Below are 24,579 nucleotides of genomic sequence, written 5' to 3'. Positions count from 1 at the left end.
AATTTTTTTGTAATTTACTTAAGCGGCTGGAGATATTGCTTAGCAGTTAAGGCACTTGTCTACGAAACCTAAGGTCCCAGGTTCAGCTCCCTAGAACCCACGTAACCCAGAGGCACAAGTTGATGTATGCGTATGAGGTCACATGCAAAGAAAAGGGCGTGTCCATCATGTTGGATAGCAGGGTCTAGAATTCCTGGCACGACAATTCTCTCTCTCTTATAAATAGTGTGTGTGTTTAAGTTGGGTATGGTGTATGTAGCACGCCTTTAATCCCAGCACTCGGGAAGCAGAGGTAGGAGGATTACTGTGAGTTGAAGGCCACCCTGAGACTCCATAGTGACTTCCAGGTTAACCTAGACTAAAGTGAAACTCCACCTCAAAAGACCAAAATATATATATATATTTAATATATATATATATATTATATTTTATATAATATATATTTTTTAATTAAAAAAATATATTTTAATTCAGGTGGCTGGAGAGATGGCCTAGCTGTTGAAAGTGCTTCTTGTAAAACCTGTCTACTTGGGTTCTATTCTCCAGACACAAAAAGTAGAGTAAGAGCTGGGCGTGGTGGCACACGCCTTTAATCCCAGCACTTGGGAGGCAAAGGTAGGAGGATCGTCGTGAGTTCGAGGCCACCCTGAGACTACATAGTGAAGTCCAGGTCAGCCTGGGCTAGAGTGAGACCATACCTCAAAAAACCAAAATAATAATAATAATAATAATAATATAATAAAATAAGTGCTGGAGAAGATGGCTTAGCAGTTAAGGCGTTTGCCTGCAAAGCCAAAGGACCCTGGTTCAATTCCCCAGGACCCATGTAAGCCAGACGCACAATGAGGTCCATGTGTCTGGAGTTCGTTTGCAGTGGCTGGAGGCCCTGGTGCACTAATTCTCTTTCTCTTTCTATCTCTCTACCTCTTCTACTCTCGCTCAAATAAAATGTATTTAAATAAATAAATCAATATCCAGGCGTGGTAGCACACGCCTTTAATCCCAGCACTTGGGAGGCAGAGGTAGGACGATCTCCGTGAGTTCAAGGCCATCCTCAGTCTGGGCCAGAGTGAGACCCTACCTCGAAAAAAAAAAAATATATATATATATATCTTTTTGATATTGAAAGCAAAAAGAATACTTCAATGGGCAGAAAATATGGCTCAGTTGTTAGGGTGCTTGCCTAGATAGACAGAGGTGCAGGGTGCCGGGGCCCAGGCCTGTAATCTAAGGAGGTGGAAGGAAACTGGAGGATCACAAATTCAAGATCACCCTTGGCTACATGCTGAGTTTGAGGCTAGCCAGGACTGTTTCTCAGAAAGAGAATAAGGAATCCAGATATGGTGGCTCACACCTGTAATCCCAGCACTTGAGAAAGAGGTGAAGGGATGCAAGGAAGAAAGGAAGAAATACATACATACATACATACATACATACATACATACATCAATCTTGGGCTTTCTAAAATCAGGGCTTGTGAGGAGGAGAGAGGGCTGAGAAGTAAAGGTGCTTGCCTACAAAGCTCAATTAATGACCTGGGTTCAATTTCCCAGTACCCACATAAAGCCAGATGTACAAAGTGGGGCATGCATCTTGAGCTTGTTTGCAGTGGTTAGAGGCCCTATTGCTCTCTCTCTTTAGGAAAGAAAAAAAAATTGACTTGAGCCAGATGTGGTGACGCACGCCTTTAATCCCAGCCCTGGGGAGGCACAGGTAGAAGGACCACTGTGCATTGGAGGTCACCCTGAGACTACATAGTGAATTCCAGGTCAGCCTAGGCAAGAGTGAGACCCTACCTCGAAAAAAACCAAAAAACAAAAAACGGGGCGGGGGGCTTAAGATATGGCTTAGCGGTTAAGGTGTTTGCCTGCAAAACCAAGGGGGTTCGATTACCCAGGACCCACTTTAGCCAGATGCACAAGGTGGCTCATGCTTCTGGAGTTCCTTTGCAGTGTGACTGGAGACCCTGGTGCGCCCATTCTCTTTCTCTCTCTCTCACTCTCTCTCTCTGTCTTTCTCTGTCAAATAAGTAAATAAATAAAAATGAGATAATTTTCTAAAAAGCAGTGAAACCAGAGATTTGACCAATAGGAATGCCCGGAAACAGACAAGGGAGAAAAGAAGGGCGGGATTTAATTGCACGTGGCCAATGTACAGGCGGAGTAGACCCGCCCCTGGTTTCCCAGGCTCACGTGGTGCTGCGTGTGCACGAGAGGAGGCGGGGCTAGTCCCAAGGTCCAATCGGAGCGCGGGTGGCGGGCAGGGCATTCCCAGACTGGCTAATGACAGCAGGAATGCCGAAGGTTTGAGGCGTGGGAGGCGGGCGGATGCCTTTCCGAGCCGGGGGTTGCGAGGAGTGGAATGCTAGCGGATGGTATTCAGAGCACCAATAGTAGTGCGGGTGGTGGGCGGAGAATTTCCAAACTGACCAATAACAGTGGGAATGGCCGGGCGTTCAGGCCGCGCCGATTGGCCAATGGGCCGGCATGGTATTCAGCTCACCAATAGGAGCCTGGGCGGTGGGCGGGACCATTCCCCGGCTGGCCAATGACAGCGGGAATGGCCGGGGTCTGCGAGGCGCGGGAGGCTGGCGCGCGGCGGACTAGGTGCTGGTGGAGTTTTTGCGCATGGACATGGTGGCGGAGCGGAGCTGTGGACTCCGGGCCCCGACCCTGGGCCAGGGGCGTGAGCGTTGGGTCCCGCGAGGAGATGGCGCGGGCCACGCCGGGAGGGAGGACTCGTACCCACCGGAGCTCGGACTCGATGGCTTTGGCACGTATGCGTGGGGAGGGGGTGTCAGGTAGCGATCGCGCCTCCCTGGAATCGAGTGTCGTGACTCACGGGGAGGCCCTGGGTTCAGGCTTTGCCCGGGAGTCAGCGGTTACTTACCTTTTTGTTGTTTTTTGAGGTAGGGTCTCACTCTAGCCCAGGCTGACCTGGAATTTACTATACAGTCTCAAGGTGCTCTCGAACTGTGGGCCATCCTCCTACCTCTGCGTCCCAAGTTCTGGGACTAAAGGCGTGCGCCACCAGGTCTGGCAGGTAGTTTTTGTTTTTGTTCTGGAGCTTGGTTCTCATCTACTCCAGACTGGGCATTGGATCCTCTCTGTAGGGGAGAATGGCCTTGGACTTCTGGTTCTTCCTACCTCCACACCCCAAATACTGGGACTGCAGGCTTCTTCTTCTTTTTTTTTTTTTTTCCCTGGCATGGGGTCCTTCCTGTGTAGCCCAGACTGGCCCTGAAGTCCATCCAGATCCTTCTGCTTCAGCCTGTGGAGTGCTAGCGTGCATTCTGCCACATCCTATAAGCCCTTGATTCACGTCTGTCTCTTCTCCTTGGCCGCGTGCCCTGATCCCTCACTGCACACTCTTGACACACAGTGGGCCCTCAGTGTGGATTTGCCCCGGAAGTAAATGAAGGGTGGATTCATTGAGTTTTGTAACCCAGAATAGCTCCTCCCATTCACGAGTTCTCTGCCATCCTGGGTGTCAGTATTTATTACCCTGCATCCCATGGAGGCCAGCCTGAACCTTCATCCAAGCTGACCTGACCTTTGGAGCCATATCCCTTCCTCTCCCCGGCCCAGTCAAGCGTGATGTCTCTGTCTGCAACTCGCAGTGTGTGCACCTCGGGTCTCTTAGAAGAAGGATTCTGTTAGCTGTGTTCCTGCAACCGTGGGCAAAGGGTTTCCTCCCTCTGCGCACATGGCTACGGCTTCTGTCACTGATAGTCCCACACACCCAGTAGGGATGTGACCTGGGAACGAGACTTTAGGAAGCTCCCAGAAATCTCTTGATTTCTCTCCACTTCTACTTGGAGCTTTCATGAGAAATTGCTGGGGGGCGGAGGGGGATTGTTTTTAATTTTTTTTTTTTTTTTTTGAGGGGGAGAGAGAAAGAAGCAGAGCAAAAGACAGAGAGAATGGGCACTGCAAACGAACTCTAGCTGCTAGCTGCGTGCGCCACCTTGTGCATCTGGCTAACGTGGATCCTGGGGAATAGAACCTGGGTCTTTTTGGCTTTGCAGACAAGCGCCTTAACCTCTGAGCCATCCCTCTAGCCCCCTCAGTTTTAAATTCAGAACTTTAGGGCTGGAGAGATGGCTTAGCAGTTAAGCGCTTGCCTGTGAAGCCTAAGGACCCCGGTTCGAGGCTCGTTTCCCCAGGTCCCACGTTAGCGCTCTCAAATAAATAAAAAAATTCAGAACTTTATTCTGTGAATATATTGCATATTGCTTGTATTCCCATCAGATTATACTCTTCATGTTCCCTCTCTCCACCCCCATTCCACTGAGGGCCCTTCTCAGTGGGGTTATTGGTATGCACTGTGGGGTCATGAAGGCTCTTACATTCTTTGCACCCCGTGTTCTGCCGTGTTCCTGGATCCTTGGAAGGTGTTGGAAGTCGTTAGTGTTTAACTCTTAGCAGCGTCCGGTTGTCTGCTTTGATGTTTCAGTCTCCTCAGTGTCAACTACCATCTCCCCTATTTTATATTTTTGCAAAGCGAGAGGGAGTGAAGGAGAAAACATGGGTGTTCCAGGGCCTCTTGCCACTGCAAACTCCAGATGCTTGAGCCACTTTGGGCATCTGTCCTTACATGTGTATTTTCCTGGGGAACCAAATTTATGTTGTCAGGCTTCGCAAGCAAGCGCCTTTAACCACTGAGCCGTCTCTCCAGCAAGTGGGGGCTTTTTTATTTGAGAGTGACAGAGAGGAGGAGGAGGAGAGAGAGAGAGAATGAGAATGGGCACGCCAGGGCTTCCAGCCACTGCAAACGAACTCCAGATACGTGCGCCCCCTTGTGCATCTGGCTAACGTGGGTCCTGGAGAATCGAGCCTTGAACTGGGGTCCTTAGGCTTCACAGGCAAGCGCTTAACCGCTAAGCCATCTCTCCAGCCCTATTTTGCTTTTTTATTTATTTTTGGTTTTTCGGGGTAAGGTCTCACTCAGGCTGATTCAGGACTCACCCAGGCTGAGGTACAATTCACTCCGTAGACCCAGGGCAGCCTTGAACTCACAGCGATCATCCTGCCTCTGCCTCCCGAGTGCTGGGATTAAAGGCGTGCGCCACCACGCCCGGCTCCTATTTTATTTTTATTATTTTGTCTGTATGTGTGCAGTGGACGGTGAGGGCAGGAGACTGCCTCTGGTGGTGTTCCTTGGGAATATGGCTTGTACACACCGTCCCACTTTCTTTTGAGTGAGATCTGTAATTGGTCTGGAGCTCACCATTTAGGCCAGTCTGGCTAGCCACAAAGACCCAGGAATCCTTGACTCCGCCTCCGCAATGCTGGGAATAGAGTCCTGGTGTATTTACATGGGTGCTGGAAATCCAAACTCGGGTCCCTCTTCATGCTGCGAGGAAGTCTTTCCAGCCCCTTTTCTAATTGCCTCTTTTCTTCTTTCTCTTCCCCTTTGGCTTTTTCTTCTCCAGGTAGGAGCTCATTCTGTAGTCCCAGGGTAGCCTCAAACTCACAGTGATCCTACTACCTCCGCCTTCTGAGTGTTGGGATTAGAGGTGTGTGCCATCATGCTCATCTGGTAGTGCTCTTTAAAACAAAAACACAAAACTGGCTAGAGAGATGGCTTAGCGGTTAAGCGCTTGCCTGTGAAGCCTAAGGACCCCAGTTCAAGGCTCAGCTCCCCAGGACCCACGTTAGCCAGATGCACAAGGGGGCGCACATATCTGGAGTTCGCTTGCAGTGGCTGGAGGCCCTGGCCCGCCCATTCTCTCTCTCTCTCTCTCTGCCTCTTTCTCTCTCTGTCACTCTCAAATTAATAAATAAATAAAATTTATTAAAATAAAATTATTTACTCGAGAGAGAGAGAGAGAGAATGGGCATGCCAGGGCCTTTTTCCATTCCAGACATGTGTGCCACTTTGTGTATCTGGCTTTAAGTGGGTGCTGGGGAATCGAACCCAGGCTGACAAGCTGTGCAAGCTGGGGCCTTTAACTGCTGAGTCATTGTCGCCCCTTCTAGTGCTCTTGCGTAATGTCGCCCAGAACAACAAAGTAAAGTCTGTGCGAGGGTGTGTGTACGTTATATGCAAACAGCACTGTTTCAAATGCTTATTTGCAAGGAGAGAGATCCAGAGAATGAGAATTCCAGATGCACGCACCACTTTTGTGCATCTGGCTTTACATGGGTACTGGGGACTCAAACCCAGGTCCTTAGGCATTGCAGGCAATCGCCTTAGCTACTCAGCCATCTCTCCAGCTCCAGGACTCCCGTTTTATAGAAAGGACTTTAAGCCTGGCATAGTGGCGCACGCTTTTAATCCCAGCACTCCAGAGGCAGAGGTAGGAGGATCGCCATGAGTTCGAGGCCACCCTGAGACTACACAGTGAATTCCAGGTCAGCCTGGGCTAGAGGTGAGACTCTACCTTGAAAAACAAACAAACAAACAAAAAAATCAAACAAAAAGAAAGGACATTAGTGTCCTTAGATTTTGTTGTTGTTTGTTTTTTGAGTGCTGGAATTAAAGGCATGCGCCACCACACCCAACCAGGTGTGTCCTCAGATTTCTATGCTCAGGTCTTAGAGCCCTTCCCTCATGGGTACTAAGAACTGACTGCTCTGGTACTCAGAAGCCCAGAGGTGAAGTGTCATTTTCTTGTTTGCCAGAGGAAACTCTTTGGGGATGGTCTTGTTTCAGAGCCTACACAGGCTCTGGGGACAGAGGGAACACAAAAACTCAAGCACCCTAGCTCCAAAGCTTGTCTGTGTGAGACCTGCCCCTCCCAGCCACTGGTCCCAGCACGGGTCACATTTGTCAGGGTGCCCCCTGTGTACCCGCATTACCTCCTGTCCTTTCCTCTGGTCGCTGTGTGGCCAGTGGGGTGAACCCCAGGCTCTGATCCGTCCACGTGAACAGCAGAGTCCGTGGGCCTTGTCCCTTCCTTGAGAATGACGAACTAGAAATCTCAAAGGGATTTTCCAGGGCCTGTCATCCAGTATAGGCGCGCGGTTGTGATGGATGCTGCTCCTTTGCCCTCCACCCTTCTTTCCTTGTCACCTGCTTCTTCCACCCACTTCCTATGTCCTTCCTTCTTGCTATTGTCCCCTAACAGTCCTTCCCCGTTGTTACTTGGTTCAGCAGGTATTTAATTGGCCCCTGCCCAGCGCCAGGCACAGGGAGACCAGCTGAGATAACAGCTGTGTATCATTTGGTCACTTGTGCCAATCAGGACACTGCTGTGAGTAGGTAGTGCCATGGGCCCCATTGCACATGTGGGGAAACTGAGGCATTGTATCCAAGTCGCACATCCAGTACATAGCAGAGCCAGGATTCAAATCCAGGCAGTCTGAAGTTCACAGAAGGAAAACTTGAACTTAACCAGCCAACCTTCCAGCTCCCTGCGTGCTCCTGGCCTGGTATGGGCCTTGCCAGGTTGTCGCTGGGCATCCCACAGGCACATAACACTTCCACGCTGAATGGCTTACAAGCTAGGAGAGGACATCCATGAATCCCGAGTGAGGGAGGCCTGGACTTTCCTTATTATCACCCTGAGCCTCCCTCCATGTGGGACACTGAGGCTGGCGTGGCCACACATACAAGTGGGGCCCACCAACAGCCAGGCCGTTCCAAATGCTGAGATGCAGAGTCCCCACACAGCCACATACACACACACCCCAACTGTGGTTCTTCAGCCAAAGGCCTGACTCCGCGTCAACCAAAGGCCGTCCCCCATGCCCACACTCATTGTCAAGCATGGGTGGTGGGTGGACTCCAAGCTCTTGCCTTGGACTTCCAGGCGGAAGCTCTTGGTGGCATTACACTCCTTTGATCCATGAAGAGATGGGGAGGGTACTCGTCCGCCAGCCCAGGCACCCAACCCACCTGGCAGCACACTGGAGGAACAACTTAACGGTGACCATGCGGATCTCAGATTTGGGGTGCAGTCTTGCTGTGTAGCCCTTGCTAGTCTAATACTCTGTAGTCCAGCTGTGCCCCAAATTCACCATCCTTCTGCCTGAGTCGGCCTGTGAAGTTCTTCAGAGCCTGTTTCCAGAAGGGGGTACAGCCAACCTCAGGGATTTCTTAAAATCCAATAGTACAGGCCAGATGTGGCAGCGCACACCTTTAGCCCCAGCACTCGGGAGGCAGAGGTAGGAGGATCGCCGTGAGTTCGAGGCCACCCTGAGACTACGTAGTGAATTCTGGGTCAGCCTGATCTAGAGTGAGACCCTACCTCGAAAACAAAAAGCCAACAGTGTTCCTACAAGCACCTGGCACATAGCACCCACTATGACCCGGAGTCTGCACCCCTCTGGTTGGCATCTGTGTATTAAGCAGGTCTTTGTGCCAGGCCCTGTTCACTTTGGACTAAAGTGAGCTGGCCAGCCCTGCCCCACCTTTATAGGGACTGTGTGGGGTGGGGAGGCAGGGGGAGCCACACACACAGGGTTGGGATTGAGGGCTCAACCTGGACAGGACACAAGGACAGCTGTTGGAGTTGGGCAGAAAGATCTAGAAGCCTGAGCCTTTCTGTTCAGAAGAGTGTGTTGGAGGTGGCGGTTCAGCACTAGGGAAGGTTTAAGCAGATGGGAGAGAAGACTGGAGATCCTGGGTGAGAGGTGAGAGCCAGCTGCATTTGCCTCCCCTGGCGGCTGGGTGGGCAGACCCAGGGTGGGGATGGTGGCGCCACCCCACAGACCTGCTCCCCCAGCCGACTGCCCCTCAAGTTTCTGTGCAAAGAGCTGTGGGTGGCTGTGTTTCAAAAGCAGATGGACGGCCTCCAGGCTGCTGGCAGGGGCTGGGAGGAGAAACCCCATGCCAGAAGGCCACCTGGAGACCTGCCCAAAGCTGGAAGTTGGCCAGCAGCTGGCCTCTACAGGCAGCTGCAGAACCTGCAGCTGCCCCCCAGCTCGCCCAGCCTGCATCCTCTGGCCGCCCTCAGCATGATGGCCTCCTCCAGCCACGGCTTCAAGGGCTGGGGCTCCAGTTTCTCCCAGTACCCCTGTCTTCCTAAGAAGCCATGCTCCTGGACTGGTGGATGCCAGGCTTAAGTGGGACAGACACCTCCCCACCCCTGGCCCTTCCGCAGCTCAGAAGGATGGGGTGCCTGGCTATGGGGATGTTAGGGGGTCCTTCACTGTCAGTGCCCAGGCCTAGCCCCTCACTGCTCCCCTCCTCTGCTGTCAGGGGACCTACGTCCTGCAGGACAACTGTTCCCCCTCCTTGTCCCCACAGCCTCAGGTCCCCAATACTTGGGAGAAGCACCTTAAGGTGTGGGGGGCAGGGCTATGACCCCAGCTACCTCCAGGCTGCCCACTCCTCTTCCCTCCATAACCTCTGTCCCCCACCCCAGTTCTTAGCCTTTGCCTGTGGCCCTCTGTGCGGAGCCCCCCGTACCCTGGGGTTCCAGAGTCTGGTCACCTGCCTCTGTGGCAGCCCTGCCCTCCTGTGAGTCGTGGGGTTGAGCGGGGGAGGGGACTCTTCCTTGTCCCTTGAATATGCCCCTGAAGCGATGTTCAGTTCTGGGGAGGTGAGCCCACACTGCACGGCCCCATCCGGTGTGGCATTACCCTCCGCCAGCCCGGAGGAGAGCTGACTTCGAACACCTGTGATCCTGCCCTGTGATCCCACAGAGAGATCGGTTAGATGTCCCTCGTGGTTTCCCGGACAGGGCCTCCAGAAACGGGTGGGGACATGCAGCCCACCTGATCGCCCTTCTGGCTCCAGAGATAGGGCACCACTGAACCTGAGGTGTCTGTAGCTGGGTTCCGACCCCTCCCCGCCACTTTGTGGGTTAATTTCCCCTCTCCCAGCTCCCCAGGGTTCTGGGCAGGATGCCACAGAAGCTCCTTCCGGCTGCCTGCACGCTCAGCCTGGGATGTGGGCCAGATGGGTGGGGGTGCCACCCTGTGACCCACTCGCTCTTCAGGCCACCCCAGGCTGTTGGCACAGGGTAGGCGGAACAGTGGCTTGCCGGGTGGGAGGGGCCTGCTGCCTCTCCCAGCTCCCAACTAGGGCCGGCCCCTCCCACCCAGGTAAGTTCCAGGTGCTGATCCTGAAACCCTGACGGCCCCCACCTACCAGGATCCCAGCCTCAGCCGGGCAGCTGTCTCCTGCTGACCTTGAGTCTGGCGCTCCCGGGCTCTGGGGGTCGCGTGTGCTCCAGGTGAGGGCTCCCAAGGGAGATGGAGCACTCTGTGAAGCAAGATGTCCCCATAGAGACAGAACTGAGGTGGGGGCCATGCTGGATATGTCATGGGGTGGGTGGCAGGCAATAAACGTTATCTGTGGAATTCAGGTGCACATGGGGGCGTCTGTGTGGTGACTGTCACAAGGTCCCTCTGCTTTCCTTCCTGTGTGCCTCGTCCACCCCTGGCTGAGCCCACAGGCTTCTCGCAGCTCCCTGCACACCTGGCCCAACCCACGGGCTGGTGGCACTTAGGACAGCCACCGAGACTGGGACTGCCCTTGGACCAGCAGGTTGCTGTGACCAGAGCCCCTGTACCTGGACAGTGTCCTTGCCTGTCTGTACGCTCTAGGGACACACCCATACCTGAACTGAAGCTCTGCTGCACACTGCCTAATGTAGGTAAGCAGCAGTATGCTCGAGGTGGGGCCCACCCTGCCCCGATGGAACATGGGTCTTCTTTTTGTTGTTTGAAGCACAGCCTCACTCTAGCCCAGGCTGACCTGAAACTCACTGTGATCCTCCTGCCTCAGCCTCCCAAATATTGGGATTATAGGCAAGAACCACCATGTCTCACTTTTTTCACTTGAGAGAACGGCAGAGAGGGAGAATGGTCAAACCATGGCCTCCAGCCAAAGCAAACCAACTCCAGACACACGCACTACCTTGTGCATCTGGCTTATGTGGACCCTGGGAAGTCGGCCCGAGGTCCTTTGGCTTTGCAGGCAAGTGCATTAACCGCTAAGCCATATCCCCAGCCCGTCTCCCTTTTTGGTTCAGACAGGATCTCATTCTAGCTCGGCTGACCACCAGCTCACGAGCAGTCCTCCTGCCTCAGCCACCTAAGTGCTAGGACTATAGATGGGTATGTGCCACCATGCCAGGCTCTTGTTCTGTTCAGGCACGGGCTCACCGTGTAGCCCAGGCTGGTCTTGAATTCACAGTGTGCCCAGCTAGCTGGGCCCCTTGTTCAACGCCCAAAGCATTCTCTGCGGTTGGGGTAGCCTCTCATCTGTGGGGTCTGTCTGGTCCCTAGCCTGCTCTTCCCTCCCACCATGGCCAAGCTCCGTGTTCCCTGTTTCCAAACACCACCCCGTGCTTGGACGACTCGTCAGAGAAGTCGCCTGTAGACACCAGTGCTCACCCCAGCACCCCTGGAGAGCCAGAGGCTTTGGGGAGGCTTCCCCCCAAAGAATGGGCTTGGAGGACTGCAAGCAGGAAGGAAGCCTCACTCTGGAAGAAAGGGGGGCTGGTCCCGACAGTAGGGGTCCATGTGGCTCCCCAGGACCCAGCAGCTGCCAGGAGAGCCATCTCCACTGTATTCCCGGTGTGGTCTGGGGCGAGGGGTTTTCTTGCTCCCGGGCCTCGATTTCCTCATCGGTGAGGTGGTCAGTGGCGAGGACCGGGCAGGGGGGTTGCCAAGGGCACGTGTGTATTAGGCTGGCTGTGAAGCATCCGGGGCAGCAGTGTGGTAAGTGGGTCAGTGAGGGCTGTTGCTAACCAATGGCTGGGTACGTTCCTCTGACAGTCTCTCAGGCAGATGCCAGCCGGGCCCATTCAGCAATGAGGAAGCCGAGGCCCAGAAGGGTGAAGTCACCTGTCGCAGATGGCACCGTGGGACCAGGGAGGGATGGGTAGACCTCGTCCGTCAGGGTTGTTCCCCTTGCTGCCTCCTCCCCCCTCCAGCAGGGGTGTGAGGGATCCTCGAATGAGGCCCGCCCCTCTCCTGTCCCTGGGGTTCGGTGCGGCGATGTGAGGACACCCCAAGTCCTGGAGAGCAGCGAGAGGGCGGGGACGACGGGCCGGGGAACCGGTCGGGCGGGCGGGCGGCCCTGGGCTCCAGTTGAACCTGCGCAGACAAGACAGTCGTGGGGCTGGCCCAGCAGCTCAGGGCCACGGGCAGCGAGCTGGGGCCGCAAGGCCACCACCAGGTACGTCCGGGGACCGTCCCTGTGGGATGGGGAGAATGGGCAGGGCCATACTCCTGGACCCCCAGCCCTCATCACCTGGGTTCGGGCATCACCCGCTGCCTGCCCATACAGCATCCCTCCTCTGCTTCTGACCTCGCTGAACCGCCCATGGGCCATCTTCCCCGCGGCCCACCCAGCATCCCAGGAAGCAGCCACCCCGATCTCCCCCACTCCTCACGAACCCCTTCTCCATCCCTTTCTCAATTCCAGTGTTTTCTCCACTGGGAAATACCAGCGGTTCTGTCTTGGTGGCTCCTCAGCTCAGACCCCATTGCTTTCACAGTTCCTCAACCTCCCGGTGGCCTTTCTCATTGGCTCCTGTCTGTCCCCCCACAACTACTCTGCCCTCCCTCCCTGCCCCCCACAGTAGCTTCTGGCCACAGGGCGTCCTCTCGCATGTGGTCCTGCCGAGCTCTTCTGTTTTTTGTTTTTGTTTTTCGGGGTAGGGTTTCACCCTGGTCCAGGCTGACCTGGAATTCACCCTGTAGTCTCAGGGTGGCCTCGAATTTACGGCGATCCTCTACCTCTGCCTCCTGAGTGCTGGGATTAACAGCGGGGAGGGGGTAGGAGAAATGGCTTAGCGTTTAAGGTGTTTGCCTGCAAAGCCAAAGGACCTCGGTTCGATTCCCTAGGACCCACGTATGCCAGATGTACCAGATGGCACAATCATCTGGAATTCCTTTGTAGTAGATGGAGGCCCTGGCATCTGGCATGGCCATTCTGTCTTTCAAATAAAATTTTTTTAAAAAGGTGTTTTTTTAAAAAAAAGCGTGTGCCACTTAACCCAGCTTTGCCAACCTCACTTTTGCACCCACCCTGGTGACCCAGAGTCCAGCATCTGGACTGGGCCACTCACCTGTCCAAGGTCACGGGGGGCGGGGGGGCGGTGAATGACGCTAGCCTAGGCCAGGGACCCCGCCCCTCACCTCGGCTCTGCTCCCTGTGCCGCGCGGAGCCGCAGGGGGCGGGCGCTGAGCCCCTGTGCGCTTCCCTGCAGGAGCGGACCCCGACGGTGCCCGCCATGCAGAAGCACTACGACGTACACTTCACCAAGGGCGCCCGCACCTCCAACGAACGCTGCTTCTTGGATCCTGAGCTGGGGAACCAAAGAGGTAAGGGTTCATTTATTTTTGGTGGGTGGGGGGAGGAAGGAAGTGGGATCGTGGCATGGTTAGGAGGGTGGCATCAAATAGATGGAGGTGCGATAGAAACAGGATAGGCTCTAGGGAGGAAAGCCACCAACCAGTACCAAGCATGGTGGCACACGCCTCGAGTCCCCAGCCTGTGGGAGGCTTAGGCGGCAGGGTCCCAGCTAGTTCCAGGCCAGCCTGGGCTACAAAGTGAGGGGGCTCAGTATTGCGGGAGGAAGGCGGGTAGCAGGGGAGCCCCCCTCAAGTGTGTCTTGAGTTGAGATGGTGACTCTGTTTCATGTGGTGACCCCCGCTGGCGTGGGGGGGGGGACAGTTACATCCCATCACGGGCAGATGAAGCCTCCACAGGGCCTGGCGGCCCTCCACATCTCTGCTCCTCCAGGGCCCGAACCCCACAACAGCAGCTCCTCTTCTTTTGGTCCCTGGCCTGTCCCCTGTGCAGTCACTGCCCATCACTCTGGCCACTTCCCGACCAGTTGGGCCACCTCTCAGGAAGCAATCCAGCTTCCATCAGAGCCAGTGCCCACCCCCCGGGGGAAGGGGGAGTCTGGGACCCAGGCCCAGTTACCCCACTTCCTTCCTTCCAGGATGCCGTCATCACTGGTGCCAGGACCCAGCGGCTGCTCGAGCCCGTGGGCCCTGTCGGCCATCCCCTCAGGCTCACTGGCAACAGGCTTACCATGGCCACCGGGGAGGCGGCAGCTGTCGCCGGGGTCCCCAGAACCCTGTTCTGCAGCAGCAGCGGCGGCAGCAGCAGCAGCAGAAGCAGCAGTCCCTACCCCCACCTCCAAGCCCCCCTTGGCAGCGGGTCTGTCCAGTTCATGGGGCCCAGAAGGGGCCGCCTGCGACCACCGCTGCCCCCATGGGACCAGCCAGCGCCCCCCAGCCACCCCCAGCACCTGCCACCACCTCACCCACCGCGTTACCCGCCATGGCCAGCAGCAGCCCGGCCCCGCCCGCCGCCGCCGGTGTCCTCTTGGAGCCCAGCGAGCCCACCGAGGCGCGGCCCCTGCCAGCCCCCGCCGCCTGTGGCTCCTTCACCACCTACAGCGCTGGTGCTCAGCCCGGGCATTCTGGGGCTCCATCCTGCCCCCCCTCCTTTGCTTTGGCCTCGGCCTTCTGCTCGCTGGCTGGTGCCCTCGGGCCTGTCCTTACTCCACACATACTCTGGTCCCTGTCAGGAGGTCTCTCATCCCGGCCTTTGGGTGTCTGCCTCGCCTGTCCGGGTCCCTGGCTTCTGGGTCAGGCCTGTGCACAGTGCCTCTCCCCCTGTCCCTTTGCTCGTGCCCTGGGTGTGCGTTCCATCTCCCAGCCCGCCTTCCCCTGGCCCACAAGGCCAGCGAGGATAGAGGGCCCGGGGGTGACAAGGGCCTGGGGCAGCTTTCTGGCCAGCTCTGGTGTGGGAGAGATGGGCCGAGTGTGGAGGTACAGCAAGAGGTAGGGAGCACTTCTGTGAATGGGGGGCACAGCCACCTGCCTCTCAGCCGTCTGCGGTGAGGTAGGGACAGACACCACAGCGTGCGCCAGGCACTGTTGGGGTGCAACAGGGAACAGGGGGCCAGGAACAGGAAACCGGACCAGTGAGTAGAATTTTTTTCAGCATTTTTATTTTTATTTATTAATTTGAGAGAGAGAAAGAGGGGAGGAGGGAGAAAAAGAGAGAGAGAGAGAGAGAGAGAGAGAGAGAATTGGCATGCATCAGGGCCTCCAGCCACTGCAGACGAACTCCAGATGCGTGTGCCACCTTGCACATCTGGTTTACGTGGCTCCTGGGGAATCGAACCTGGGTCCTTTGGCTTTGCAGGGAAGTGCCTTAACCACTAATCTCTTCAGCCCCAGTGAGTAGAATTTAACAGCATATCGCTGGGTGACAACCACTCTGGGGACAAAAGAAGTGTGGAAAGGAAAGGTGACCTCGGGTTTGCAGATGACGTGAGGCTGTCAGGCAAGACCTCACTGAAGTGACGCCTGGGTACAACCCCGATAGCATCAGAGTCATTCATACAACGTGCAGGCTTGAGGTGGCCTGCCCCAGGGCCAGCAGGAAGGCCAGCTCTTTGGCTGTGATCCCAAGTGAAGTAGAAACTCCAGGTGGCTTCTGAGCCCAAGAGAGATGTGTGCTGACTCGCGATGTTCCCCCAAGAAGGGGCCACTGGGAGGCAGGCAGCTTCAGGCAGAAGGCACTAGCAAGTGTCACCAGGGTCAGGGGAGGTGATAGGAAAGGTAGGGACAAGTAGCAGCTTCTTGGTTTGAAAATAGGACAAGGTGACGAACAAAGGCTCACGGCCAGGTTGAGCATCAACCTTGCCACCGGAGCCCCAGGGCCAGGATGCCCATTTCATACACAGGAAAATAGAGGCCGGGTGAGGTGAGATCACCCATTGATTAGGCACAGCTGGGGATTAGGTCCACCCTGACCATTGTCACCTTAACTTACCTCATCCCTAGTTTCCTCCTGCCCTCCCAGCTCTGCCACCAAGCATGGCCGGGTCCCGCAGCCCACCAGGTCTCTCTGGAATTGGCTGTTATGACACCACTTCCCAGAAGGATTGTGCAACCCCCATGGCTGAGCCCCAGCAGGAGGGACCTGGTGGCACTTGTACCACTTGCTCCCTGGGGACAGGAATATGTCTCAAACGGCCACCAACTTAGGGCTAGGGCTGGCCCTTTGGCCTCCACACATTCCGGTGTCTTGTCACAGGGAAGGAGCAAGCAGCTCAGGGCCAGATCGTGGCAGAGAAAGGACCGGAGCTGAGCAGCACGGGGGTCCTTGGGGTGGCGAGCCACGCCTAGGCATCTGACGCCCCAAGAAAGACAGGCACAGGAGACCTTTTCCCAGGGGAGCGGGAGACAGGTGGGCCCAGAGTCGGCCTAGTACTCCAGGGCCAAGACAGCCAGATCCCCACAAGCCTCTGGGCTGGGGCTGGGGAAAGTCGAGGGTCAGATCCTCCACACATCTGGCACATCAGGTCCCCAAAGGGTACAGACATCTTGATGGCCAGGTTTGACCTGAGTCACCTCAGAGCCAAAGGGTGGATGCTGGGGCGGGGCCGGAGGCGGGGCCAGGAGGAGGGAGGATAGCGCAGGGCCAGCCTCATTGACTCAGTTTCCCGTTCCCCTCCCCCCCCTGCTCCGGCCAGACATCCTGACAGAGGACGATATCTACTGCAGCTGCCTGGCCAAGACTCTCTGCCACGTGCCCGTCCCTGTGACTGTGGGCTTCTACGCGCCCTTTGGCTGCCGCCTGCATATGATGTTGGACAAGATAACCAGTGAGCATCGCGTGCGTGCGTGCGTGCGTGCGCATGTTCGCGCAGGGGCCAGATGGGTGACAGGAAACATAGCCTTTGGTCCCTGCTCAGCTGTCCTGGTCTTACCCTCTCCCTGTCACCTCTGTCCCCAGCACCTGCATTCCAAGGGATCTTCCTGAAATCCACCTGCCTCTGTGCCCTACTCAAGAGCCTTCCCAGTGCCCTAGGGAGAAATTCCAGGTTCCTCAGAGAGGCTGCAGGCCCTATTTCCCATATAAGCCCTGCACCCTGGTGCCAAGACACCAAGCGGAAACCTGGGCCAGCTGCTGGACCGCTCAGCCTTGGCCATGTTTTGTCCCAGTTGGGGTTCAGGCAGCCAGGTTACTCCCCGCAGCCTTGCAGGAGCCTGTTGCCTATTCAGTTCCAACCTTGGCGTGGTCACAAGAGCACCGGGGAGAAAAGATTAGGATATAAAGAGAAAAGGGCGTTCCAGAGGCCCTGCCCTGGGCTAGGTGATGGGTGGTGGTGGGTGAGTCCCCGGGCACTCACTCACTCACTCACTCGCCTCATTATCTCCTGTGCCGGGCTTTTCAACATCCATTGTTCTGAAATAGCCCAGTACCTTCTTAGCGCTGGAGGGATACACACAGGTGACAGAAATAATTAACTGCAGCCCTGCCCTAGATCTATCCTTTTTAAAATTGTTTTTATTTTATTTTTTAAAAATATTTTTACTTATTTATTTATCTGGCAGAGAAAGAGGGAGGGAGAAAGAATGGGCACGTGGGCACGCCAGGGCCTCCAGCCGTTGCAAACGAACTCCAGATGCGTGCGCCCCCTTGTGCATCTGGCTAACGTGGGTCCTGGGGAATTGAACCTGGGTCCTGTGGCTTTCCATGGAAATGCCTTAACCGCTAAGCCATCTCAACAGCCCTTAACTTGTTTTTATATTGTTATTCATTTGATAGACAGAGAGAGAGAGAGAGAGAATATGGGCGCGTCAGGGTCTTTAGCCACTGGAAACAAATTCCAGGTGCACGCGCAACTTTGTGTACCTACATGGGTCCTGGGGAGTCGAACCTGGGTCCTTTGGCTTTGCAAGCAAATACCTTAACCACTAAGCCATCTCTCCAGCCTGGTGGGGAGCAGGTTTATCCTTAGACAGTAGCCACCCAGTATGAGAAAGGTGGAGGAGGTCCTGACCTAGCCTGGCATCACAGCAGGCTCCCTGAAGAAAGAAACAGACTTAGCCTGGTTCCCTGCTGCTAATGAGTCACTTCTTGTGGATCTCTGTTCACCCATTCATTCAGTCCTTCCTTCCTTCCTTCCTTCGTGTGCCAGTGCGGGAGGGGGTGTGGATCTTAGAGCCATCAGTTTCCATCATTCTTGCCTCCTCCCACCCTCTCTCTCCTGTCTACTGCTGTCCCTAACCTGTCAGTATGTATTATATATATACACACATATATATAATATTTATAATAATTATATATAAAATATATAGTAAATATTTATATATTTATGTATATATAAAAAGATTTGAGAAGCAAATTTTTCATCAAATCTTTGGGTTTTTAAAATATATTTTATTTATTTATTTGATACAAGGAAGGAGAGAGAGAGAGAGAGAGAGAGAGAGAGAGAGAGAGAGAGAGAGAATGGTTACGCCAGGGCCCTCAGCCACTGTAAACGAACTCCAGGTGCATGGGCCCCCTTGTGCATCTGGCTTACGTGGGTCCTGGAGAATCGAACCAGGATCCTTTGGCTTTGCAGGCAAATGCCTTAACCACTACGCCATCTCTCCAGCCCCCCTATATATTTGATTTATTTGAGAGAAGGGGGGAGAGAGAGCGCGAGCCATTGCAAATGAACTCCAGCTGCACGGGCCTGCAGGTGCATCTGGTTTACTTGGGTACTGGAGATTCAAACCCGGGTCCTTAGGCTTCTCAGGCAAGCTCCTGCACCACTAAGCCATCCCTCCAACTCCTTGACCTGCCTCCGGGGGGCTCTCCATATTCCGCACCCCCACCCTCCTTTCTCCCAGCTCCTAGAGCACGGGGCTGGGGGGTGGGTCTCCGTGTGCCTGGCCCCTCACGCGTCTCCCCCCCCTCCCCACAGTGCTGATGCAGCAGGAGGCCCTGCAGCGCGAAACGGAGGAGCTGCAGCACGTGCAGGGGCGCCCGCGGCCCGTGCACGGCTGGGGCGTCCCGCAGCTGCTGTGGTACCTGGTGTTCCTGCAGCCCATCATCACGGAGCTGCACCTGCGGCGCCGCAACGTGCAGTTCCTCTTCATCCGCTTCAGCGCCTGGCAGTACGAGGGCACGGACAAGCTGTGGGCAGGCCTGGTGACGACGCTGTGCGAGGGCATCCGGCGCCACTACGGCGCGCTGCCCTTCAGCGTGTACTCGGTGCTGGGCAACAAGCCCAGCACGGCGACCACGGGCTGCTGCGAGCGCGAGTGGCATTGCCGCCGCCGCGTGTGCCTGGCGCTGCTGGCGCTGCTGGCCGCGCTGTGTCTCGGGGTGGGGTTGCTCTACCTGTCCCTGGGGGGGCACGGCTCCGGGGTCCACGGAGGGCCCAGCGGGAGCGTGCTCAAGGTGTTCGGGGGCGCGGCCACCACGCTGTCGGGGTCGGGGCTGCTCATGGCCGTGTACTCGGTGGGCAAGCACGTGTTCGTGAGCCAGCGCAAGAAGATCGAGCGGCTGGTGTCGCGCGAGAAGTTCGGCAGCCAGCTGGGCTTCATGTGCGAGGTGAAGAAGGAGGTGGAGCTGCTCACCGACTTCCTGTGCTTCCTGGAGATCTACCAGCGGCGGCGCCTGCGCGTGGTGCTCGAGGTCACCGGGCTGGACACGTGCTACCCGGAGCGCGTGGTGGGCGTGCTGAACGCCATCAACACTTTGCTGTCCGACAGCCACGCGCCCTTCATCTTCATCCTGGTGGTGGACCCCAGCATCCTGGCGGCGTGCCTCGAGAGCGCGGGCAACATGAAGGGCACGGCGGACAACGGCTACCTGTTCCTCAACCGCACCGTCACGCTGCCCTTCTCGGTGCCCATCATGGGACGCCGCACCAAGCTGCAGTTTCTGCACGACGCCGTGCGGAGCCGCGACGACCTGCTCTTCCGCGAGCTCACTCACAAGCTGCGCTGGCCCGGCGACGGGGACCAGGGAGGGGACGAGGGCGCGCAGCTGCTGGCGGTGGAGACGCAGCCGGCGGGCTCCGAGCGCGCGCAGGGCCGCATCGACGCCGAGGCGGCGCGGCGCATCCAGGAGGCCCTGCTGTGCCTGCACGACGAGCGCGACTGCCTCTACGAGTACGTGCCGGACAACGTGGTGTCCATGCGGCGCATCGTCAACACGGTGCCCATCACCGTGCGCCTGCTGCAGCAGCAGCAGCAGCAGGCGGGCCGCGCGGGCCCCACGCCGCGCCAGGCCGTGGCGTGGGTCGTGCTCGCCAACCAGTGGCCTTGCCGCCTCAGCTGGGTGCTGCAGTGCCTCGAGGACCGGCAGCAGGCCGGGGGCGCGCCCGACGGCCGAGCTCGCCTCTGGGACGTGTTCTGCGACAACAGCCGCGAGCTGCACACCATGACCAAGGCGCTGCAGAACGTGCTCGACCTGGACGGCGACCCCGAGCTCTTCGAGCGCTTCCTGGGCGCCGACTTCCCCTTCACCGTGGCCGAGGCGCAGAGCTTGCTGCGCTGCACCGTCAACCTGGACCACTCCATCCGCCGACGCATGGGCCTCATCCGGGCCGTCAGCGCGCTCAAACCGCCCAGCCCGCCCAAGTCTCCAGCCAGGGACGCCCCCCACGCCGCACCCGGAGCCGGTAACGCCGCAGGGGCGTCCCCGGGCCACGGCGCGGGGCACACCAGTGGAGCGCATCCGAGAGACCGGACTCACGGGGGCAAACCGAGACCAATGTCCTGAGTCCCTGCACTTCCTGGGGATCCAGGCCCCATTGGGCTTGGCGTGGAGCACGCCAGCGGATGCAAGTGACACAGCAACGCCTCCCTGCGCCCTGAGGAGGGTTGTGGGTTCGAGGCTGGGTCCAAGCACCAGAAAGAATGAAGCCTGGGGTAATCACACGTACACACACACCGCAGGTGATTCTGGGCGCCTCCAGGACTGGGCTGGAGCCGGCGCAGGAGAGCCAGTAGAGAAGGGCTAGTGAGGAACACGGGTCAAGTGCAATAAATGAAGATGTTGAAAGGTCTTCATGTCCTGGATTTCCTGGCTAGGCTGAGGACCGGGCCTTGGCCTGTCCCATCTTGCCCAGCCCACTTCCTCCTCAGGGAGCCAGGCCTCTCAGCTGCGTCCTGACAACTGACTGAAGATGGCATCCCGCGTGGCAGGAGGCGCTGGGTGAGGCTGCGGGGGTAGAGGAGATGAAGGACAGACGCCAGGTTGACTCAGGCGGAGGGAGCGCCTAGGCCCCAGGGAATCGCAGGCGCCCGTCCCCACGCCCTAGCCTACCCTGTGAGAGTAGGTCAGGAACTGGCATTTCCCAGGGTGGTGCCTGTGACCTCAGCAGGTGGCCCTGCCTTCAGCAGGTGGGTTAATTAAGCCCCAGCCAGCTGGTGGGTGGCACTGCCTCCTCCAACAACTAACTGTCCAGGAAGGACTGTTCAGTCCACGACTGTCTCACTGATGACTCGAGAGCCACGGGCTGGTCACCGGCAGTGGAGCCAGCTCATCAGCTCCTAGACCAGAGGGGGAAGTTGAGGAACAGGGATTGGGGTATGAGGGGAATGTAGAGTCAGAGAGAAGCCAGGTAGGAGGGTAGAAATGACTGCTGGGCCGGGCGCTGCCAGTGAAGTCACAAGTGGCCACGGGTGCGTGTCACTTCTGCGGGCAGCTCCGGATTCCGCATGAGCCAAATATGCAGCCATGCATGCAGGCTGGCATCCCTTGTCCAGTGTGATGTCTGTGGGAGGGCATGGTGGAACTCACGGGCTCTGACATACCCAGGGACCAGAGGCCCAGAGGAGGATTACCTGATTTGGGGCTGTTTTTGTGCCGTGGTTATGGGGATTGAAGGTAACAGCCCTCCCCCTGCTGAGCCACGCCCAGCCTCTCATTGGTGGGTTCTAGGCAGACATCATTGAATCACACTCCCAGCCCCTCACTGATGAATTCTAGGCAAGGGCTCCACCACTCAGCAACACCCACAGATAAAGGGGTGACTTCTGAGTCACGAGTCCCAAGAGCTTTATGAAGGTCCCCCCACGCCCCACCCCACAAGTCTACATGGTCCAGGGGCTTGTGGCACTGACTTCACATTCCTCAGTCTGGTCAACCAGTCTCTTGACTCCTCGGGCCACAGCAATTGCTGCTTTCAGTGGTTAGAGATGGGGCGTGGCTGTGAGCCTCCCAGGTCTGTCGGGAGGCGGCCGTCCTGCCTCTCTGTACCTAACCTGGTGTGAAGTCTCATCACTAGAGGAAGATGCTGGAAGGTGAAGCCACAGTGGACAGGGCCGTGGGGACCCTGGATGAGGCCTCCCTTCCCATCTGCCCATCTTGGGCCGGTTAAATTGGGCTGTCCAGGCTGCGATATGCGGCCAACACCAACCAGATGCTGAAGATGAACGAAGACACCCCAACCATCATAAGCACCCAGCAGGGCTGGACTGTAACTCTTTAATATTTTTTAGATTTTTTTTTTTTTTTTTTGAGGTAGTCTCGCTTTAGCCCAAGCTGACCTGGAGTTCTCTATGTAGTCTCAGGATAGCCTCGAACTCTCGGTGATCCTCCTACCTCTGCCTCACGAGTGCGGGGATTATAGGCGAGAGCCCCCACACCAGGTTGCCTTTTAGTTTTGAGATACGGTCTCCTGTAGCCCAGGCTAGCCTGCTCCCTGTGTCGTCAAGGATGGCCTTGAACTTCTGCCTCCACTTTCCAAGCACTGGGAATAGGTATATCCACCATGCACTGCCCACTCCAGCCTGACTATGGTTATGTGTCTGCCAAAGCTGGTGTTTTGGGGACTTGGTAAAAAAAAAAAGAGAGAGAGATACCAGGATGTCAGAGTGGCCTGTGAGGCTACGAAGGCTCCGCCCACAGGCGTCAGTCCCCACACCACGGAGCCTCAGCTGGAACTTCACACAGGTGAGGCCAAAGGATTGTCACCGACCGAAAAGGAGACCGAGGCACGGCAGTGGGGTAAGTGGGCAAGGCTATCTGCCCAAAGGCCAGGGATGATGGTGGCCCGCGGAGGTGACCGCTGACACATCCCATCCGCGAGTCGCACAGACGGACAGCTGCTGGCATCTCAGAACACCCACAAGCCCCACAGTGAACAGCGCCGGGACTTACAGGGCCACATGATGGCGACGGCCTGGTCAGGACGAGGAGGCTGAAGTGGGCAGAGGGAAGACAAAGCCAGGGCACCCCCTCTGCCCCGGCCTGCAGCCCCGGGGGCCTGGGAAGCAGAGCTGAGCTCCAAGGCTGCGTTGACGTTTGTCATCTCCCACATGTAGACGTGGCAGCCCCAAGTGCAAGGTCAGGAGAGCTTTCCTGGCCTCCCGCTAGCTTTGCGGTTACAGCCCACGACGTTGGACCTCCCGTGGCCTGTAACTGTCACTGACGCTGCCATCACATGGCCCTTCTCCCTAAGGCTCTATCCAATTAAAAAAAATATATATATATATACCTTTAGATATTTTATTTATTTGAAGAAGAGGTAGAGAATGGATGCGCCAGGACCACTAGTTATGTGGGCCCTGGGGAACTGAACCTGGGTCCTTAGGTTTCTCAGGCAAGCACCTTAACCACTAAGCCATCTCTCAAGCCCTCTATCCATCTTTTCTTTGGCTGTATTTCACAGGCTAGCCTTTCAGCTCCTTGGCTCAAATGATCTCTTGCCTCAGCCTCCTGATGGCTAAGATGAGGTGTACACACACACATATATCTTAAAGATGCATCATAAAAAAACTCAACTTTATTATATGAGGGAGAGAAAATAGCCACGCCAGGGCCTTCAGCCACTGCAAACGAATTCCAGATACATGCACCACCATGTGCATCTGACTTACATGGGTCCTAGGGAATCAAACCTGAGTCCCTTGGCTTTGCAGGCAAATGCCTTAACCGCTAAGCCATCTCTCCAGCCCAAGATGCATCATTTTTGTTTTGTTTTCCTTCAAGGTAGGGTCTCACTCTAGCCCAAGCTGACCAGTGGATTTATCCAGCCTTGTATCAGTCATTCCCAGAGGTCGTTCCAGTGGTAGGGACCGGACTGAGGGCGAAGAGCTTGGGTTGGTAATTGGAGAGGCTCTGTCAGATAGCTGAGGTCTTGGCCCTTCTACTGCAGGTGACCTGTCTAGTGACCTCTGGCTAGATAACAAGGATTGGGATTTAGTCCCTGACCCAACAAGGTCTCTGAATCTATCTCAAAGCTGGGAGCTAGAATCACTCACTCTTAGCTCCAGGCTGGCATCAAGCTCACAGCAATTCTGCTACCTCAGTCTCCTGAGTGCTGGGGTTAAAGGTTTGGGCCACCACATCTGGACAAGATGGATTTTTTTAAGCTTTATTATCTATTTATTTGAGAGAGAGAGAAAGAGGTAGAGAAAGGGAGAGAGAATGGGTGTGCCAGGGCCTCCAGCCACTGCAAACAAACTCCAGATGGATGCACCCCCTTGTGCGTTTGGCTTATGTGGGTCCTGGAGAGTCGAACCAGCATCCTTTGGCTTTGCAAGCAAACGCCTTAACTGCTAAGCCATCTCTCCAGCTCCAAGATGCATAATTTGTAAAAATATTTTTTTAGTCAAGCATGGTGGCACACACCTTTAATCACAGCACTTGGGAGGCAGAGGTAGGAGGATCGCTGTGAGTTCAAGGCCACGCTGAGACTACATAGTGAATTCCAGGTCAGCCTGGGCTAGAGTGAGACCCTACCTTGAACAACCAAAAGCATTTTAAATTTGAGATACAAAGGCAGAAAGAGAGAATGAGTATAGGCATGCCAAAGCTTCCTGCTACTTCAAACAAATTGCAAATGCATGCATTATTTTGTGCATCTGGCTTTATACACAGGTATTGGGGAATTGAACCTAGGCCTTCAGG

The 24,579-nt window shown here is 56.1% G+C and overlaps 2 protein-coding genes across 2 annotated transcripts; both read left to right on the top strand.

Moving 5' to 3' along the window:
• The first annotated feature begins 2,486 nt into the window (after nt 1-2,486).
• On the top strand, nt 2,487-10,027 carry Trappc6a (trafficking protein particle complex subunit 6A). Its single transcript, XM_045134195.1, is given in 8 exon segments — nt 2,487-2,642; nt 2,645-2,685; nt 8,672-8,744; nt 9,148-9,169; nt 9,172-9,233; nt 9,314-9,382; nt 9,384-9,408; nt 9,996-10,027. Coding segments are annotated over 8 exon segments (480 nt in total).
• A 2,011-nt stretch (nt 10,028-12,038) lies between these two features.
• Nkpd1 (NTPase KAP family P-loop domain containing 1) lies at nt 12,039-20,442 on the top strand. The gene is made up of 5 exons (XM_045133259.1): nt 12,039-12,078; nt 13,115-13,229; nt 13,856-14,323; nt 16,409-16,540; nt 18,635-20,442. Exons 2-5 carry the CDS (start codon nt 13,139-13,141, stop codon nt 20,440-20,442), a joined length of 2,499 nt encoding a protein of 832 aa, XP_044989194.1. The 5' UTR covers nt 12,039-12,078; nt 13,115-13,138.
• Nucleotides 20,443-24,579: the final 4,137 nt, after the last annotated feature.

This window comes from Jaculus jaculus, chromosome 14 (assembly GCF_020740685.1).
Source record: "Jaculus jaculus isolate mJacJac1 chromosome 14, mJacJac1.mat.Y.cur, whole genome shotgun sequence".
NCBI classification, from domain to species: domain Eukaryota; kingdom Metazoa; phylum Chordata; class Mammalia; order Rodentia; family Dipodidae; genus Jaculus; species Jaculus jaculus.
The sequence above is the reverse complement of the archived record's forward strand: the minus strand, read 5'-3'. Positions and strand labels throughout refer to the sequence as shown.